Source organism: Pelophylax lessonae (assembly GCF_965119305.1).
Source record: "Pelophylax lessonae genome assembly, chromosome: 5".
Taxonomy (NCBI): Eukaryota; Metazoa; Chordata; class Amphibia; order Anura; family Ranidae; genus Pelophylax; species Pelophylax lessonae.
This window is the reverse complement of record NC_138772.1, coordinates 525,947,055-525,966,202: the sequence shown is the minus strand read 5'-3', so window position 1 is coordinate 525,966,202 and position 19,148 is coordinate 525,947,055. Positions and strand designations below refer to the sequence as shown.

Here is a 19,148-nt window from a genome sequence, read left to right as displayed (position 1 = left end):
ACTCTGGTTTCCACTTGAGGTCCTTCAACTTTGGCTCATGTGGCGATTGCTGATGCTTTTTGTTGTTGTGACACCACAAGGATGAAAAACCTTTGTAAAGCAAATTCTATTCTTGTTGCTTATTTGTTGTCTTCTGCCTGGCGCATGATGATGCTGCTTCTGTAAGGCCTCTGAAACCCATGCTGCTGCTCCTAATAAAATATTAATATATATATATATATATATATATATATATATATACAGTACAGACCAAAAGTTTGGACACACCTTCTCATTCAAAGAGTTTTTTTTATTTTTTTTTATTTTCATGACTATGAAAATTGTAGCTTCACACTTCAAGAGGAAGTCACCTGAAATGGTCTTCCCAGAGGCGTAACTAGAACCTTCAGGGCCCCGATGCAAGAAACCATGAAGGGCCCCCCAGACCCCTGGCCGGGGCCCTTCCCTTCAAGCCCGGGGCTCTTCCCACTAATCCTGGGGCTCTTTAATCTCATTGCATGGCCTTTTATTATGGTCCCGCATCAGGATCCTTTCACAAGTTCTGCAGTGGGCCCCCTTCCTGCAATCTTGGGGCCTCCCCACAGTGGTGAAATGCCAGGGCCCGGTCACAAGTGTGACCTTTGAGATCCTAGAAGTTCACCCACTGGTTTGCTACCGGGCCCCCTGGAGCATGGGGCCCGGTAGCGATTGCAACCCCTGCAACCCCTGTAGTTACGCCCCTGGGTCTTCCAACAGTCTTGAAGGAGTTCCCAGAGATGCTTAGCACTTGTTGGCCCTTTTGCCTTCACGTTGCAGTCCAGCTCACCCCAAACCATCTCGATTGGGATCAGGTCCAGTGACTGTGGAGGCCAGGTCATCTGGCGCAGCACCCCATCACCCTCCTTCTTGGTCAAATAGCCCTTACACAGCCTGGAGGTGTGTTTGGGGTAAGACCGTGCCCTAGCTGCTCTTTGTGTTGATCCTGCCATCCCCTGGGAAATGTGATGTAAGTATCCCAGGAGACCAGGTATAAATCATTCTAGCCTAGGCCAGAAGAGCTGCAGAGAATGGGCCCAAAAATTCAAAACGATAGGGAAATAAAACATTTCCTGTAATTCAGTTTGCCGAGGGGGTGAGCATTTAAATGGAACTAACCTTCTTTTGGGAGTTTAAATCCGCTTTAAGTGGCCTGCACAGAGCCCTGACCTCAATTCTTTTGAACATCTTTGGGATGAACTCAGGGCCATCTTACCGAATGGGCACGCTGAGCAATTGCCTGGGGGCCCCACTTGCCTGGGGGGGGCCCAGCGACCTAGCCCCTGCCAAGCATTAGTCCAGATTCCCGTGTGCATCCCGCCACCAAACTTAGCAGGTGGCAAGAGCCTATCATCCCTGCGCTGCTCTCAGGCCACTTAGGCCATGGAGGGGGGAGCCCACAACTGCAGGAATGCCTGTCCACCTCCACGGGAACAAGCGAACACAGGACAGTTGAGTCTGACTCCCGTCCGTGTGTGTTCACCGGACCCAGCCGCTGAATTTGGAAGCTGTCATTAGTCTGGCACTGCTGTACCAATAAATATTGCCTTATCGATCATTTGCATTTTTATTCTCGGGTCGATTGTGTAGGAGGGGCCCCAGTGCACTGCATTGCCCGGGGCCCTTTAATGCTCTTAAAGCGGAGTTCCGGGCAGAAAATCATGCCTTTACATTTTATGGCATCCGCTTCCTTATCCTTCCATGAGCAAGAATTGGATATTCCCGGCGTTTTTTTTTTTTTTAACTTACCTTTTTACAGAGGATAATATACTCACCTTGACATCCACTTCCTCCTTCCTCGGCTGCGCGGCCCGCGCCGTCACTTCCTGTCCCGCAATGCGTCCTGGGAGGTCTTACTCTCGTCGCTCCCAGGATGCAATTGGCAGTGACGTAGGCGGTTGGCCGCTCCTCTCATCGCGTTATTTCCAAACAGGAAATGACGCGATGTTAGGCGGAGCACAGTGCGGATGGCGCCATATTTAAATAGGTCTACTATTAAATAGGCTTTATAGGGGAGGCAACTTCCGCCACGCTGCCGTCCCTATGGAAACAAATACTATGCCGATCGCATAGTACTGCGCATGTGCGAGATTTCGCGCTGGATTCACCGGCCTCCGCCCACTACAATCAGGAAGCAGGGCAGACATTTCCCCACAGCGGACTCGGCGAACCAGCACAAAGATAGCGGCGCTCAGCAGAAATTTTATAAAGTAAGATTTTATGCTTGCAAAACTATTATTCCAATTTATAAAACAGGATTAGCAGATATATACAGGTCGGAGGGTCACTGTTTGGGGGACATTAAAAAAAAAAAGATTCTGTGGCCGGAACTCCGCTTTAAGATGGCACAGGATGAACTGGAATGCCAACTGCAAGCCGGATTTTCTCATCCAACAAGCTCATGTCACAAATGTTCTTTGGTTGAATGGGAATAAATCCCCACACTCTAAAATCTTGTGGAAAGCCTTCCCAGATGAGTGGAGGTTGTTGAAACCTCAGAGATAGGGACAGCTCCTTATTAATGCCCATGGTTTTGGGATGGATTTCAAGCATAGGTGTGATGATCTGGTGTCCACAAGTATTTGGCCACATATTGTACTGTTAGACCAGCCATTCTCAGCCAGGGTTGTCATTTGGGTACAGTGTTGCATGACTAAGTAATTGTCATTTATAGTGTGACAGCACTGAAAGCTGAAAGTTGGCCTGGGCAGGAAGGGGGTGAAAGTGTCTGGTATTGATTTGGTTCAATGCAAATAATGCATTAACCTTCCTAGCGGTATTCCCGAGTGTGGCTCGGGGTTACATTTCACTGTCAAAAGCGGTAACCCCGAGCCACAATCGGGGTACCGCCAGAAGCATCGCTGGATCCTTGTAGAGGGGTTACTTACCTTGTCACCAGGATCCAGCGATGTATCCCGGCGGTGTGCGGCAGCGGTTCTTCCTCCCGATGCTCTGTGCCCCGACTTCCATCTCCTGCGACGTGACGCTCGCAGGGGGGTGGAACCGGCGGCAAATTCAAATGTAAAACACACCAAACACACTGATACATTGCAAAATAAAATAAATTCACATTAGTTTGCCCCCAAGTGCCCTTTCCTGCAGTTTTACTGTACTTTTTATGTGTATATATATATATATATATATATATATAGTCATTTATTATATTATAATTTATGATTTTGAGTTTCAAACTTTATCATACCCGAGATGTTATAAAGAAGAACGCACAGTAAAAAAAAAAAAAAAATCAATGTAAATAGTTGGTTTGGGCTGCTCATTCTTAAGAATTACATGCAAAATAATGGTACCGCTTTCAGCACCCAAAATCGGAAAGAATCATACCGCCAGGGAGGTTTAGGTAAAAAAAATAAAAAGATAATAAAAAACGTTTTCTTTTAGAACCACTTTTACGATTACAGAGCTGCATCATTCTGCTCGGAGTTCACCTTTAAATTACAGTTGCCCTGGGTAAGGTGTATCAGTTAATGGGAAGGGAGTTTTCCTTTAACAGAGCTGACATGGAATGCGTTTTCGGTGTCCTGAGACAGACAACTGCCATGGAAACGGCAGGGATCATTTGACAAACTATTAAATTGCGGACTGAGCGGTGAATTGCTGGCGGCTATGCAGACACATGGATCCTGGAAGCGGGAACCCCGCTGTGTGTTTGTCACACTTACAGTCCCAGCGGGAGGGTTGAGTGCCAGGAGCTCCATTCTTCCCTCTTCCTTTGTTAATGTAAAGATATATGAAAGCCCGGCTTCTGTGCCCAACACATGGAGAGGGATCATTGTGACTCCGCGCCGTACAATTGTTGAAATATCCCCGTCTCACCCCAAAAGCAACTTACTTAAAGGTGATCTCCGGACACTAAATATTTAATTTAAATATATTTCTCAATAGCCCAAAGAATATTATGCACTTTGTGTGCAAGAAATGCCTTTTATCACCTTGTAAAAGTATCAACGGCATCATCACTGTCCCGTGCATAGCCGTTCAGAGCTGTGGGAGGGGCCCAGCGGGCTCCACCCATGACTGGCTGCCTGTAGGAAACTACAGGAGGGGCGGAGACAAGATTAGTCATCCTGCACATAGAGATAGAGCAGAGCTGTGGGAGGGGCCCAGCAGATTCCACCCATGACTGGCTGCCTGTAAAAAACTACAGAAGGGGGCAGAGACAAGATCAGTCACCCTGCACACAGAGATAGAGCAGAGCTGTGGGAGGGGTCCATCAGGCTCCACCCATGACTTGCTGCCTGTGGAAAACTACAGGAGAGGGTGGAGACAAGATCAGTCACCCTGCACATAGAAACAGAGCAGAGCTGTGGGAGGGGCCCAGCAAGCTCCACCCATGACTGGCTGCCTGTAGAAAACTATAGGAGGGGGTGGAGACCAGGTCAGTCATCCTGCACATAGAGATAGAGCAGAGCTGTGGGAGGGGTCCAGCAGGCTCCACCCATGACTGGCTGCCTGTAAAAAAACTACAGGAGGGGGCGGAGACAAGATCATTCACCCTGCACATAGAAACAGAGCAAAGCTGTGGGAGGGGCCAGCAGGCTCCACCCACAAATAGCTGCCTGTGTAAAACTACAGGAAGGGGCGGAGACAAGATCATTCACCCTGCACATAGAAACAGAGCAGAGCTGTCTGAGGGGCCCAGAAGGCTGCACCCACAACTGTCTGCCTGTAGAAAACTACAGGAGAGGGCAGAGACAAGATCAGTCATTCTGCACATAGAGATAGAGCAGAGCTGTGGGAGGGGCTCAGCAGGCTCCACCCATGCCTGGCTGCCTGTAGAAAACTACAACAAGGGGGCAGAGACAAGGCTGGTAATCCTGCACAAGGAGAGAGAGCAGCAGTGAGCGGTCTTTATTACAGGAAGGAAAACTCTCACACTGGATTACTGCACAGATCTGGAGGAAATACGCAAAGCTCACTGAGATTCAAGGAAGGATACACACGATAAATGGATTTAGAAAATATAATATAATATTATAATAATTTTAGATAATATTTGCACATCCCGGAGTTCAGCTTTAAATCAGCTAAATATAGAGATCAAATAGATAAAATGTAGATGTTCCACCTGTCAAAGGATTTGTATTTCTGCCCATCCAGTTCTGACTGACATTTACACAGCTCTGCCGTACAGCACAGCCATTCCTGATAAAGGAGGGGACCTGTTGCAGTTTCAGGTCCCTGGCCACATATAAGTCTCCTATCCTGTGACCGGACAATGAAAGAAGTAGCACACTGATGATCTTATTTCTGTCACTCTGCTCTATCCTCCTATCAGCATGCATCTTGAACTGCAGCATACCCAAGTGGCTCCTTGTGCTGCTTCACCCTCCTTCTATATGAGCTCTGCTTTACAGAAGCCTGCAAGCAACCAATACCAAATGACTTACGTTACAGCAGACTACAAATGGCTAATGCCAAGTCACTCACACTGCTTAAAGCGGTAATAAACTCAAAACCAAACATGTAGTATATCACAGCTTACCAATCATTAGATCTGGTGGCTGCATTTGTTTTATATTTTTAGGGTTTTTTCCCCTCTGTTTTTATCTGGTGATCTGGCCAATAACACACCACCTGAATTAGAGTACCCCCACTCTGGATAAAGGAGCACAGGGGGCACAGCAGACAGCAGCAATGTCAGTCTGGGGGGAGGGGAGTGTTAGATGGAGATTTAAATTCGTGATCAACCGATTATTGGCAACACCGATATATCGGGGGCCGATATGCACTTTCCCCGATATATCGGAATCGGCCTTTTGATTTACCGATATTTAGGGAAAGTGCTTGTACTGGAGTGATGCCTGCAGCTAGAGGCATTACCCCGGTACCGGCGTCCATAGCCGATGGTCGGCTGTCTTGTAATGACAACCGATGCGGCTGAGAAGCCGCTCGTCACCCCCCCCTTTCTCTGTCACCCCCTCTCTCTCTCTCTGTCACCCCCTCTCTCTCTCTGTCACCCCCCTCTCTCTCTGTCACCCCCTCTCTCTCTCTGTCTCCCCCCTCTCTCTCTCTCTCTCTCTCTCTCTCACCCCCCTCTCTCTCTCTTTCACCCCCTCTCTGTCTGTCACCCTCCTCTCTCTCTGTCACCCCCTTTCTCTCTCTCTCTGTCTCCCCCTCTCTCTCTCTCTCTCTCTCTGTCACTCCCCTCTCTCTCTGTCACCCCCATCTCTCTCTGTCACCCCCCATCTCTCTCTGTCACCCCCCCTTTTCTCAGTCACCCCCCTCTCTCTCTGTGTCACCCCCCTCTCTCTCTCTGTCACCCCCTCTCTCTCTGTCTCCCCCCCTCTCTCTCTCTCTCTGTCACCCCCTCTCTCTCTCTGTCACCCTCCTCTCTCTCTGTCACCCCCGTCTCTCTCTCTCTGTCTCCCCCCTCTCTCTCTCTCTCTGTCACTCCCCTCTCTCTCTGTCACCCCCCATCTCTCTCTGTCACCCCCCCTTTTCTCTGTCACCCCCCTCTCTCTCTGTGTCACCCCCCTCTCTCTCTCTGTCACCCCCTCTCTCTCTGTCTCCCCCCTCTCTCTCTCTCTGTCACCCCCTCTCTCTCTCTGTCACCCTCCTCTCTCTCTGTCACCCCCGTCTCTCTCTCTCTGTCTCCCCCCTCTCTCTCTCTGTCACTCCCCTCTCTCTCTGTCACCCCCCCACTCTCTCTGTCACCCCCTCTTTCTCTCTGTCACCCCCCTCTCTCTCTGTCACCTCCCCTCTCTCTCTGTCACCCCCTCTCTCTCTCTCTGTCACCCCCTCTTTCTCTGTCACCCCCCCATCTCTCTCTGTCACCCCCCCATCTCTCTCTGTAACCTCCCATCTCTCTCTGTCACCCCCCATCTCTCTCTGTCACCCCCCATCTCTCTCTGTCACCCCCACTCTCTCTCTGCAACCCCCCTACTCTCTCTGTCACTCCCCTCTCTCTCTGTCACCCCCATCTCTCTCTGTCACCCCCCTCTCTCTCTCTGTCACCCCCCTCTCTCTCTCTCTCTCTGTCACCCTCTCTCTCTCTCTCTCTCTGTCTCCCCCCCCTCTCTCTCTCTCTCTGTCACCCCCTCTCTCTCTCTGTCACCCTCCTCTCTCTCTGTCACCACCGTCTCTCTCTCTCTGTCTCCCCCCTCTCTCTCTCTCTCTCTGTCACTCCCCTCTCTCTCTGTCACCCCCCACCCTCTCTGTCACCCCCTCTTTCTCTCTGTCACCCCTCTCTCTCTCTGTCACCTCCCCTCTCTCTCTGTCACCCCCTCTCTCTATCTGTCACCCCTCTTTCTCTGTCACCCCCCCATCTCTCTCTGTCACCCCCCCATCTCTCTCTGTAACCTCCCATCTCTCTCTGTCACCCCCCATCTCTCTCTGTCACCCCCCATCTCTCTCTGTCACCCCCACTCTCTCTCTGCAACCCCCCTCCTCTCTCTGTCACCCCCCCTCCCCCCCTCTCTCTCTGTCAAACCCCCCTCCTCTCTCTCTGTCAACCCCCTTCGCCGATACAGCTCCTCGCCAAGGGTGCTGGAGACCCTAGGTACGCCTCTGGTGGTTCCTAGCCAAACCATTCCCAGTTATTGGGCTGCCTTGATGCAAGGCACAGTAACGCAATAGATTGCTTAAGTGTGAATGCCTGCCCACTGTATCACTTATAGGAGTCATTTCTAAACACGTAAGTCCAGTCTGTGACAGATACTAATAGTATTCATTGTTCCTCTGTCTGTTTAATGCAGTGTCAGTGGCTTCGAACTGTGAAGATGAGATAGGGATTTGCCGGTGAAGCTTCCACTTGCTGTAGGGGAGGAGACGCTTCATTTTCTGAGGACAATGCCTGTTTTTTCTACATTTTCCATGTGAAAGAAGCTCTTTCAAGAGGTTAATTGATTCCTCGTGCTTTTATTGGCTTTTTTACGCTAATGCAATTTCCTGCCTCAGTTAGATACTTTTATTGGCTTCATAAGGTATAATAGGAGGAGGTTAAAAAAAGAGTCTTGTCCTCGGTGGAAACATTAATTGATTTAACATTGAGTTTCTTAAAGGAACACTTTATTTGGAACTGAAAATTGAAGTCGTTGTTTTCAAATCACTCCTTGGGGGTGGACCCTGAGGGCTCTTTGGTCCAGGCTGTATACAGGACCTCTAATTCTCTGTAAGTGTAGAGAATGCCTTGTCACCTTTCTGTGTTGACTAGAGTCCTTTAATAGTTAAATGGCAGACTGGTAGTGATCAGTAGAGGCTCTGCCATTCAGTAGATCAGGGGTCCTCAGACTTTTCAGTGTGAGGGCCGTATTGTATATTCTAGAAATATTTGCGGGCTGAAAAAAATACCCGTTGGGGTCCCTCTTATATCAGAGTCCTCCCTTTATATCTGGGACCCCATCAGAGTCCTCCCCTATTTAGGGTCTCCAACAGAGTCTCCGATTACATCAGGGTCCCTATCAAAGTCCCCCCTTACATTAGGGTCCTCATAGTTTTTGCTTATATCAGGGTCCCCATCAGATGCCCTCCTTTCTTCAGGGTACCCATAAATTCCCCCGTACATAGAGTCCCCATCAAAGTCTCCCCTACAACCAGGTCTCCATCAGTGTCCCCCCATTAGAGTACCCCCGAATTTTCAACCCTTGTTACATCCTGGCCTTCTAAGGTACATAGGAAGGAAGTGAACGAACAGGTTGCAAACAACAACGTATATCTAAAGACCCCAATATTTTTCTTTGCTGGATAGAGTAAGAAATTTGTGCCCCATTGGGGAGATTTCCCTTTACTTCCTGCCCTGTAGACTAGTTATACATGGTCTAACACACCTATCCACCATTCTGTGCCCTCCATGATGCCACACATAGACCATGGGTTTGTGGTCTGTAAAACAAAGGATCTGCAACAATTTTTTAGCATGTTGGGAATTCTCTGGGAGAGATAATAGACCCTTCTGGCATTTGCCTATTTCTGTCATTGGTTGTATGTTCAGTACTATGTTTACTGCGATGCCTAAATCGGTAACACCAAATTGTTTTGGGAAATACAGCTGATGTTAATACAAAATTGCACACATTTGAAATAGTAAAGATATTTCTAGGTGATGGCAGTATCATGGATTGAGCCAAACTGGTCAATCTGGTGGATCTTGTAGATCTTGAACTTGATGGGTCTTGTAAACTTTGATCTTGATGGGTTTTGTAGATCGTGACATTGATGGATCTTGTAGATCTTGATCTTCATGGATCTTGTAGATCTTGATGGGTCTTGTAGATTGCGACCTTGATGGATATTGTAGATCTTGATCTTCATGGATCTTGTAGATCTTGATATAGATGGGTCTTGTAGATTGTGATCTTGATGGGTCTTCTTGATCTTAATGGGTCTTGTAGATCTTGATTCTAATGGGTCTTGTAGATCTTGATCCTAATGGGTCTTGCAGATTTTGATCTAGATAGGTTTTGCTGAGCTTGAACCAGATGGGTTTTATAGATTGTGATCTTGATGGGTCTTGTAGAAACTGGAAAAATGAGTAACCCCAAAGGTACTAATGGGACTTTAAAGGCAACTAAAGTCAAGAAGCCTAGTTTGTAATCAAAACATGACATGAATCCATCCATGAAAAGTATGATACATCATCATAAATGTTAATAAAAACTTTATCAGTAAAAAACGCTGACTTGTTAGGGTATGTGCAATCGGTGACACTCTCCTCTAAATATACTGTTTTATGGATGTATTAACAAAAAAGTTTCATGTTTTTTATTGCAAAGTAGCCTTCTTGACTTTAGTTGCCTTTAAAGTCCCATTAGTACTTTTGGTGTTACTCATTTTTCCAGTTTCTCCAAATAGGGATGATGGCAACAAAACATTTATGGCTTTTTTTGATGGTTCTTCTTCTTTGATGGGTCTTGTAGATCGTGATCTTGGTGGGTCTTGTAGATCTTGATCTAGATGGGTCTTGTAGATCTTGATCCTGATGGGTCTTAAAATCAATTCTTAAATTTTGGGTGGGCACTAGTGGATAAAACAACTCCATTATACTTCTTGGAGACCCCAGTAGCAAGTTTTTGTGCAATTATTTGTCTCCCCCTCTGTTCAGAATGCCTATCTTTGAGGTGAGCATCTCAGTTATCTGTTTATTGTATATTATGGAGAGTCCATTGCAGTAGGGTTACACCATCATATGGCTTCCTAATTTAGAAATCTTGCCACTGCCATCCCCACGAGATTAAGCATGTGATTTTTCATACTAGCAACTCCCTGGCTTGAACTCCAGTCAGACATAAAAGACACACATTGATGTAGCTCTGTAATGATGAATACATTCAAAATTCAAGCAGTGTTAGTATACACGTACAGTGAGTGTAAGTAGATTTGACTTGGAAGAAGGCTATTGTAGTCCCCTGTAGAGAAGAGCTCAAACAGGGAGAGAAAGAAACAGCACAAGAACAGCTCATGTGCTGATAAGAGGCATGCTGATAGGAGGGGAAAGCAGAAGGAAGTGACAGAGTGCTAATTATTGTGCTGCTTCTCTTTTACTGTCAAGTCTTCTCTTCTCTACTCTGACAAAATCCCTCCCCTGTCCTGCACTAACCTAGCCACTTCTGTCTACAACGCTTCACTTTTAGCCTCCCTAGACACACTGGCCCCCCTCACTACACATCAAATTAGGCCCCGACCCCTTCAACCTTGGTAAACAGATAACACTAGAAGTCTGAAAAATTATAGCCATGCTCTTGACCCCTTCAACCTTGGTAAACAGATAACACTAGAAGTCTGAAAAATTATAGCCATGCTCTTGAGCGCCTATGGCGTAAGACTAGGTCTCAGAAAGATTTCAACCAATATAAATCTGCCCTCCAAAAATACAATTCCAGTCTCCACACTACCAAGCAGAGCTATTTTATCACTCTCATTAACAACTTGTCATCCCGCCCTCCGGCAACTCTTCGCTACCTTTAATTCTCTACTTTATCCTCCACTGCCTCCACCCACTGACTCACTCACTGCCCAGGAGATTGCCAACCACTTCAAACAGAAGATTGATACAATTTGTGAGGAGATCATTGCTGTTCAGATACCTTCCATGCTTTACGCTTCATGCCTACAGGTGCGATCACTACTTCCCTCATTCAACCCCATCACTATAGACGAGAATGCTAACCTACTTGCTAATGTCCACTTAATCACCTGCCCTCTGGATCCTGTTCCCTCGCAAATGCTATGTTCACTCACTGGCCCTATTCTACTCTCTAACCCACATCTTCAATCTCTCCCTCTCTTTTGGCATCTTCCCCAACTCTTTAAAACATGCACTAGTCAGCCCCATTGTCAGCCCTCACTGGATCAAACCAATCTTAACAACCTACGCCCTATTTCCTTGCTCCCCTTTTTATCCAAACTCCTTGAACGTTTGGTCTACAACCGACTGTGCGACCACCTTGCAGAGAAAAGCCTTCTTTATCCCCTTCAGTCTGGATTTCGGCCTCAACACTCCACAGAAACTGCTCTCCTAAAACTAACAAACGATCTAACGGCCAAAACTAATAGACACTATTCTGTACTTCTACTCCTGGACCTTTCTGCTGCCTTTGATTTGGTTGACCACCCCCTCCTCCTCAAAAAACTCTACGCCTTTGGTCTCCATGACTCTTCACTGGTTCTCTTCCTACTTATCCAACCACCCCTTTAGCATTACTTACAATTCTACTTCCTCCTCTCCTCTTCCCTTCTCTGTTGGGTCCCCCAATGTTCTGTTCTTGGACCTCTCCTATTTTCAATCTACACCTCCTCTCTGGGTCAGCTGATAGCCTCCCACGGCTTCCAATACCATCTCTACGCTGATGATACCCAAATCTATTTATCCACCCCTCAGCTCTCTCCCTCAGTCTCCTCACGTATCACTAATTTACTATCAGATATATCGGTCTGGCTATCACACCACTTCCTCAAACTCAATCTATCCAAAACCGAACTTAAAATTTTTCCTCCACCACGTGCCCCTTCCCCCGATCTCTTTGTCAATATTGATAGCACAACTATCAGCCCATCCCTGCATTCCAAGGTCCAAGGTGTTGTCCTGGATTCTGAACTCTCCTTTAAGCCCCACATCCAATCACTGTCCAAATCTTGCCGCCTCAGCCTCCGCAACATCTCCAAAATACGCCTCTTCCTAACCAAAGACACAACAAAACTCCTCACTCCCTGGTCATCTCGCGCACTCGACTACTGCAATTCCCTTCTCATTGGCTTACCTCTACATAGGCTTTTCCCCCTTCAATCCATTATGAACGCTGCTGCCAGACTCATCCACCTTACCAATCGCTCAGTGTTCCGCTACTCCTCTCTGCCAAGCCCTCCACCGGCTTCCGCTCACCCAACAAATTCAATTCAAAATACTAACAACATCTTACAAAGTCATCCACAGTTTAGCCCCCAGCTACAATCCTAGATAGTCTCAAAATACTAACCTAATAACTCTCTTCATTCCTCTCAAAACCTCCTGCTCTCTAGCTCCCTCGTCACCTCCTCCCATGCTCGCCTCCAGGACTTTACCAGAGCCTCTCCAATCCTATGGAACTCCTTACCCCAATCTGTCTGATTATCCTCTATTCTATTAGCTTTTAGACGATCCCTGAAAACCCTCCTCTTCAGAGAAGCCTATCCTACCCACACCTAACAACTATACTTCCATTTTCTCCATCAGCTCATTCCCCACAGTTATTGCCTTTTGTTTCACTTGACCCTCCCTTCTAAATTATAAGCTCTAACAAGCAGGGCCGTCCAATTCCACCTGTATTAAATTGTATTGTAACTGTATTGTCTTCCCTCATATTGTAAAGCGCTGCGCAAACTGTTGGCGCTATATAAATCCTGTATTATAACAATAATAATTAAGTCAGAAGCTAGGGGAAGGTCCATTACAGCTGAGGTTCAGAGGAAGAGGTTGAATGATTGTAGCCCTCATTCAACCCAAAAGATCGAGGGCATTCAGTGGCAGAAAAAGAAGCACAGCTCCAGATTGAAGGTTAGTACTGTAGCAAAAGCTGTTTTTGTTGTTTGTTTGTTTGTTTTTTTTTGGGGGGGGGGGGCGTGGGGTTAATAATTTTATTAATATTATTTTTGAGTGCTGCCCTTTAATTTATGGTTTGGTCTGTGATCTTAACAGGCCACTCACTTGTCTGGTACAAGATAGAGATAGCTTCTGGATTTTACAAAACCAACTTATAGAATATCAAGTGACCAGTTTAGGCTGTTATCATTAAACATTCAGTGGCATTATATGAGAAAATCAGCCGTAGGGATATTTATTTATTACTGCTTTCTGTGCCTTTAAATGTTATATATAGATACGCCTACACAGTGGTACTCTACCACATCTGTATTTTTACCATAACAAGCTGTAATGGGGCTCATTTCACTAACAAAGGTACCCTCTGTTTTACACATAGCACCAATTAGCACCCTCTGTTTTACACATAGCATCAATTATTTAGTAGCAGTTAGTCACATTCAACTGGACTTGTTCTGTAATGTTGAAGGCGTTTCCTAGCTGATCAAACCATTCCCTCAGTTCTAATGAGTGTATCGGAAGGTACACTAGCATTTATATTCAAATCTTAGGACACTTTAATCCAATCACAATGGGATGTGTAAATGTTGATTGTCCAAGAGCAGGAGGGGAAGGGATTTGAAGGCTGTGGTGCCATCTTGTTCTAGTTACATAACCCCATTGTCGGTGCCATTGTTGGGTATCTCCCTGACTCCCAATAGAAATGTAGAAATGTCGTGGAAAGCTATGAAACTTCTTCAGTATTACAGCACAAGTCCAGCTGGATGTGGCTAAATACTACTAGAAATATCTTGACCTTGATAAATGAGAACCATCATAGACATGGCACCAATTTCTTTTTTTCTTTTAAAAGATATCTGATTAATTTTCATGGTTTATGCCACATTTCTTCTGCTTACGTAGTTTATAAAACGTCAGCTGCAGTTAGCACTGACATGTTGCCCTATTACGCCAATTGTGAAACTGAACAAGGGTGAAAAGCTTTGATTGCCACACTTTTCATAGCGTAGCTTTAAAGGTAATACTGTCATTAAAGATCTATGGGGGCTTCTGTCGCTGACCTTGCTAGGTGCTGGCTATTATCTTTACCCACTGGCTTCAGTATATTATTAGTCACTTTCCTGGAACAAGTATATAGATGGGTAATGTCAATAAAAAGTCAGAATCTATATCCACATACTTGTTCCAAGTTAATTGCTCATAGTATTATTGCAACAGGATCAGCATGAGAGGTGAACAAGTATAATTTGTAGAAAGAGTAGAGAAGCATTGGATTCATTTCTCTCATATTTGCTTGAATCATTAGGCTTGTTCACACCATGAGATTGGTTTACTGAAAACTGCAAAATCTGGTGGAGCTGTGCATGGTAGCCAATCAGCTTCTAACATTCAGCTTGTTCAATTAAGTTTTGACAAAAAAAAAAAAAACCTGGAGGCTGATTGGTTTCTATGCAGAGCCGCACTAGATTTAGCCATCGCCAGTTTTAGTAGATCAACCAGCATGTTTGTTTAGCTTCATTTTTATGCAAGCCACCATACATGTATGGTGTGGACATTGAAAAGTATGGTTTTCTATGTGCTATGTTCACACCATACATGTGTGCTGCTCAACAGATAGACCATGAACAAGTCCTCACTATAAGCTTTATTATACAATACAATAAGACACATGGCCACCCACTAAAACTAGAGGAAAAACGGTTTAACCTTAAATTACGTAAGGGGTTCTTCACTGTCAGAGCAGTAAGGATGTGGAATTCTCTTCCACAAGCAGTCATATCAGCAGGGAGCATCGATTGTTTCAAAAAACTATTAGATGGGCACCTTAAAGACCACAACATACAGGGGTATACAATGTACGGTTAACAGCAAACACACACACACACACATCATAGGTTTAACTGGATGGACGGATGTCTTTTTTCAACCTCACTAACTATGTAACTATGTAATTATACACTTCTAATGACCTCACTGGGAGAGGTGGGGTAATGATGAGTACCATGAAGAGTAAATCATGACTCAAGGTTCCCTAAGACTGTGCACATAGCCTATATCTAGTGGGAGACAGCAATTTTAAAGTGAATGAAATAATATAATATATAATAATAATTATTAACCCAAGAAATTAAAGTAGACCAGCAAAGCAGGCACCACAAACTTTCTGCTTGTGCTTTCAATCCCAAACCCTCTTGTGTGCCTTGGGGGCTCCCCAAACCTGTACAAATGTTTCATGAAATCCTCAACCATTCTCTAACTCGGCCATCTGGCCCAATCCCCATCATTCCATAGTGCCATAGGGTACCTTCCAGTTGGTTCCCAAACCTGGACACATGCTTCCTAAAATCCTCAACTTTTCTGTAACTCGGACAACTGGCCCAATCCCCAGCATTCCATAGTGCAATAGAGTACCTTCCAGTTGGTTCCCAAAACTGGACACATGCTTCCTAAAATCCTCAACTTTGCTGTAACTCGGACAACTGGCCCAATCCCCAGCATTCCATAGTGCCATAGGGTACCTTCCAGTTGGTTCCCAAAACTGGACACATGCTTCCTAAAATCCTCAACTATGCTGTAACTCGGCCATCTGGCCCAATCCCCAGCATTCCATAGTGCAATAGAGTACCTTCCAGTTGGTTCCCATAACTGGACACATGCTTCCTAAAATCCTCAACTTTGCTGTAACTCGGACAACTGGCCCAATCCCCAGCATTCCATAGTGCCATAGGGTACCTTCCAGTTGGTTCTCAAAACTGGACACATGCTTCCTAAAATCCTCAACTTTGCTGTAACTCGGACAACTGGCCCAATCCCCAGCATCCCACAGTGCAAAAGGGCACCTCTCAATTGGCAAATGGGCTGCTGTGTTGTTTTGTGGGACATAGAGGGAGACCATAGCTCTAATTTGGATCCAGAGGCTTGTGTTGCTCACTTTGCTAAGGTGGTGTTAGTTTTGTAAAGAAAAGTTGTGTACATGCTGTGGGTTCATAACCAACATCCATCCTAACCATTTTCTCAATTTTCCTAGTAAATGAATAGGTTGCATTTTCATGAATGCTAGCTCTTTCACTTTAAAAAGGACCTGACGCTTTTCAAAAATGTTTTAATGTTTGATGAAAGGAATGAATACTTCTGATATCTATTAATTGCTAAAAAAAATAGCTATTTTCCGAGCTATGTCCTTCCATAGGAAAAGTTGGCCTGACACTAAGTTGAGAGTCCTATTCTTAGTGTCCATTTAAGACACCGGTCCAAGATAGGAGGGCTAAGTATATATCCTTCCATCCACTCTTATTCTGCCTTACAAAGCCATCTCTTCGGGTTTTGCCATCATCTTCTGCCTGAGATCAGTTTTCCAAAGTTTACTCACAGACGAAGAGAAAAATGTCAAGGGGAGAAGTAGAGGAAATTAAAATAGGGGAAAAACACCTATCCACTGTTGCGTGAACATTTTGCTTCCGTTACCTCTGGCTGTGGTTTATATCAGGATTCCATCTGTTATGGGGGACATTAGTGAAATAGGTGCCAAATTGGGCATTTAATTTAGCAGTGTCTAGAAAAGGGAATGATGTAAATAAGAGGGATACAGAAAGCATGTTGTAAAATGAACACAATAGCCCCTCTCTTGGTCAAGAGTCAAGCCAATCGTTTCAGTGGAAGGAGAAAGCTCTACAAATTAAAAATGTCGCAAGTTACTTAAGCTTGATGTAAGCTCTTACAGTGGTGACGGGTCCTCTTTAAAAAAAGCCCTTTCATGCTTTCTGGGTTTGGTTTCTTTTCTAACATTTGCATGGAATGCTGTTTTGACTTGCAGTGCAACCTGTTCTGAAAAAAAAAAAAATACATTTATATATATATATATTGCATTTTAAACCCAGGGGACTAGCAGGTTTTATTTTTTTGCATGTGCTTTCCCCTAGACTCTGGCTGCTCTAACAAGAAATTCAATAAATCTGCTTCCAAACCATCTTGCACAAGCTTTGCATGTCCAATCTGGGCCTGAGGAGATTAACAAGCGAATAGAGCACACCATCGACTTGCGGAGTGGAGATAAGTTGAGAAGAGAGCATATCAAGCCTTTCTCACTGATGTTTAAAGATTCCAGCCTGGAGCACAAGGTAGCCGGGGCTCTGCTGACTCACTTCCATGTTCATCATTGTTTCAAATGTCCTTGTGTTGGTGGAGGTGCATGTGTGTGGTCGTCATGCTGTAAATAAGGGTAGAGAAGGAATTTATGAAGGTTTAGCTATGAAGTTTTTTGGGTATGTGCACCCTTTTTCAAGGATTTAGTGATGCAATTTGTTAACTATTGGAAAGATTGGAGTTTTATGTAATACTCTTTATTAGGTAACTTGAACTATTTTAAAACAAAAAGTAGTTTTGAATAAAGTAATAAGGAGTTATAACCCCTATCAAGTTTTAATTGCTGTCTGTGCCTCCATTAGAGATAATCAACCTCTCTATTTGTCCTGGTGCCCAAATTTAAAAAAAAAAGTTTTGGCTTTAGGTAAAGGAATTAAAGATGCAATATACAATTGTATAATGCCTGAAAAAGAAACCCATCATGTTGTTTCAAAAGCTTTCACTTTTAATAACTAATGTTAGCCAATAATAGGTATCACTTGAGCACCAAACTTTCCCCAAGTATTCAGTACATTTCAGTGTGCCTTCAAAGAAATTACCAAATAAAAATGTGTAAAAATTTAATAAAGATACTCTTTCCCCATGGGTAGATGTGATAGTGCATACATTTTTATTCTCATTGTTTGAAGTGATGGGTGTCAAGCAGTGTTGACAGGATGCGGGGCTTAGTTCGAAGTGCCAGGGCTTAGATGGAACAGGTGCTTATCATGTGTGTTGGCCAGGCTTCCTTTACTACTAGGACCTAAGTGTTGTAAGACCATTCATGTAGTTGTGGTTACACCAGTCTGTGTTGGAAGACCATGTGGGTTAACTTTGACTTTTTCACAGTTTTATTGTCTCCCTCAATAGCATTACATGATTTGATTGCTTCTTTTTATAATTTCCTGTATTTAGTTAGTGAGGTTGTATATTATGCAGCGTATTACAAAGTATATTGCCCCTTTTACATTGGTTTCTACCCTGAAGTAAAATGCAATCTAAGAGGACTACAACATTCTAGAGACATTTTGGTGTCGTACGAATTAACCCACCATAATGTTTTTGGAGAACATGAGAAGACTCAAGAGAATCCATACAGACCAAGGGAGAGTGCCAAACCAAGTGCTCCCTACAGCTGAATGGGTTTTTGATGATGTGGGTAATCTGGTAAAGATGGACTTATGCCTCGTACACACGCAACGATTATCGGCCGACCGATCGGCCGTCTTTTGTCCAGTGTTGTTTTGTTGGTTGAAATGTGCTCTAGACTGCACACAAGTTTTCTCGGCCAACAAAAACCAACTTCAGAAGTGATGTCATGTGATGGTTTACTTTCCGTGTGTTTTTTCTTCTCTGAGCATGCCCAGTCTTGCTCATCTGATTTTTGTTTGCCGAAATCTGTACTGACTGACGGAAAATCGGCCGTTGTGTTGACGGCCAACAAAAATTTTATAGCCTGCACACCAGATTTTATTCGGCTGAAAAGTCGGAGTCGGTTGTTGAAAGCATCATACTAACAAGCCGAGAATCGGTCAATCGGGCTTTGGCCGAAAATTCACGACCAACTATCTATGCGTGTGTACGAGGCATTAGATATTAGATGACCATACACTGGACTTAGGTTAGGCTACAAAGGTTCTTCATGGGTGGATACTGGCAAAGAAGGCCATTAATATTGGATGACTATTACAAATTAATGTGGCTGTTTTGGCCTAGTTGGGTGACAGTCAGAGGCGTAACTAGAACCTTTAGGGCCCTGGTGCAAGAAACCGAGAAGGGCCCCCTGGACAGTGGGGGACAGGGAGCACAGTGGGTGGGGGGACCAGGGGAGCACACAGGGGCCCAGAGACAGCAGAACACAAGTGAACTGGATAGGAGGAGTGTCGGGGCAGCATGCAGAGGAACTAATCTCCTCCATTGTCCTCCTACATTTCTGCCCCGCCGCCCCTCCTATCCAGGTGTACAGGGGAGCCGCATA

General features: G+C 45.0%; 1 protein-coding gene across 2 annotated transcripts in view; it reads left to right on the top strand.

Moving 5' to 3' along the window:
* The window catches only part of ADCY8 (adenylate cyclase 8), a 523,977-nt gene that overhangs the window by 340,956 nt on the left and 163,873 nt on the right, over positions 1–19,148 (top strand). Inside the window, exon 8 of one of the 2 annotated variants that reach the window (XM_082257567.1) lies at positions 16,969–17,166. The exons of the other annotated variant lie outside the window; for it this stretch is intronic. Coding sequence (XP_082113693.1) covers positions 16,969–17,166 — 198 coding nt within the window. The remainder of the gene's footprint in view (positions 1–16,968; positions 17,167–19,148) is intronic. 2 annotated transcript variants of the gene reach the window in all.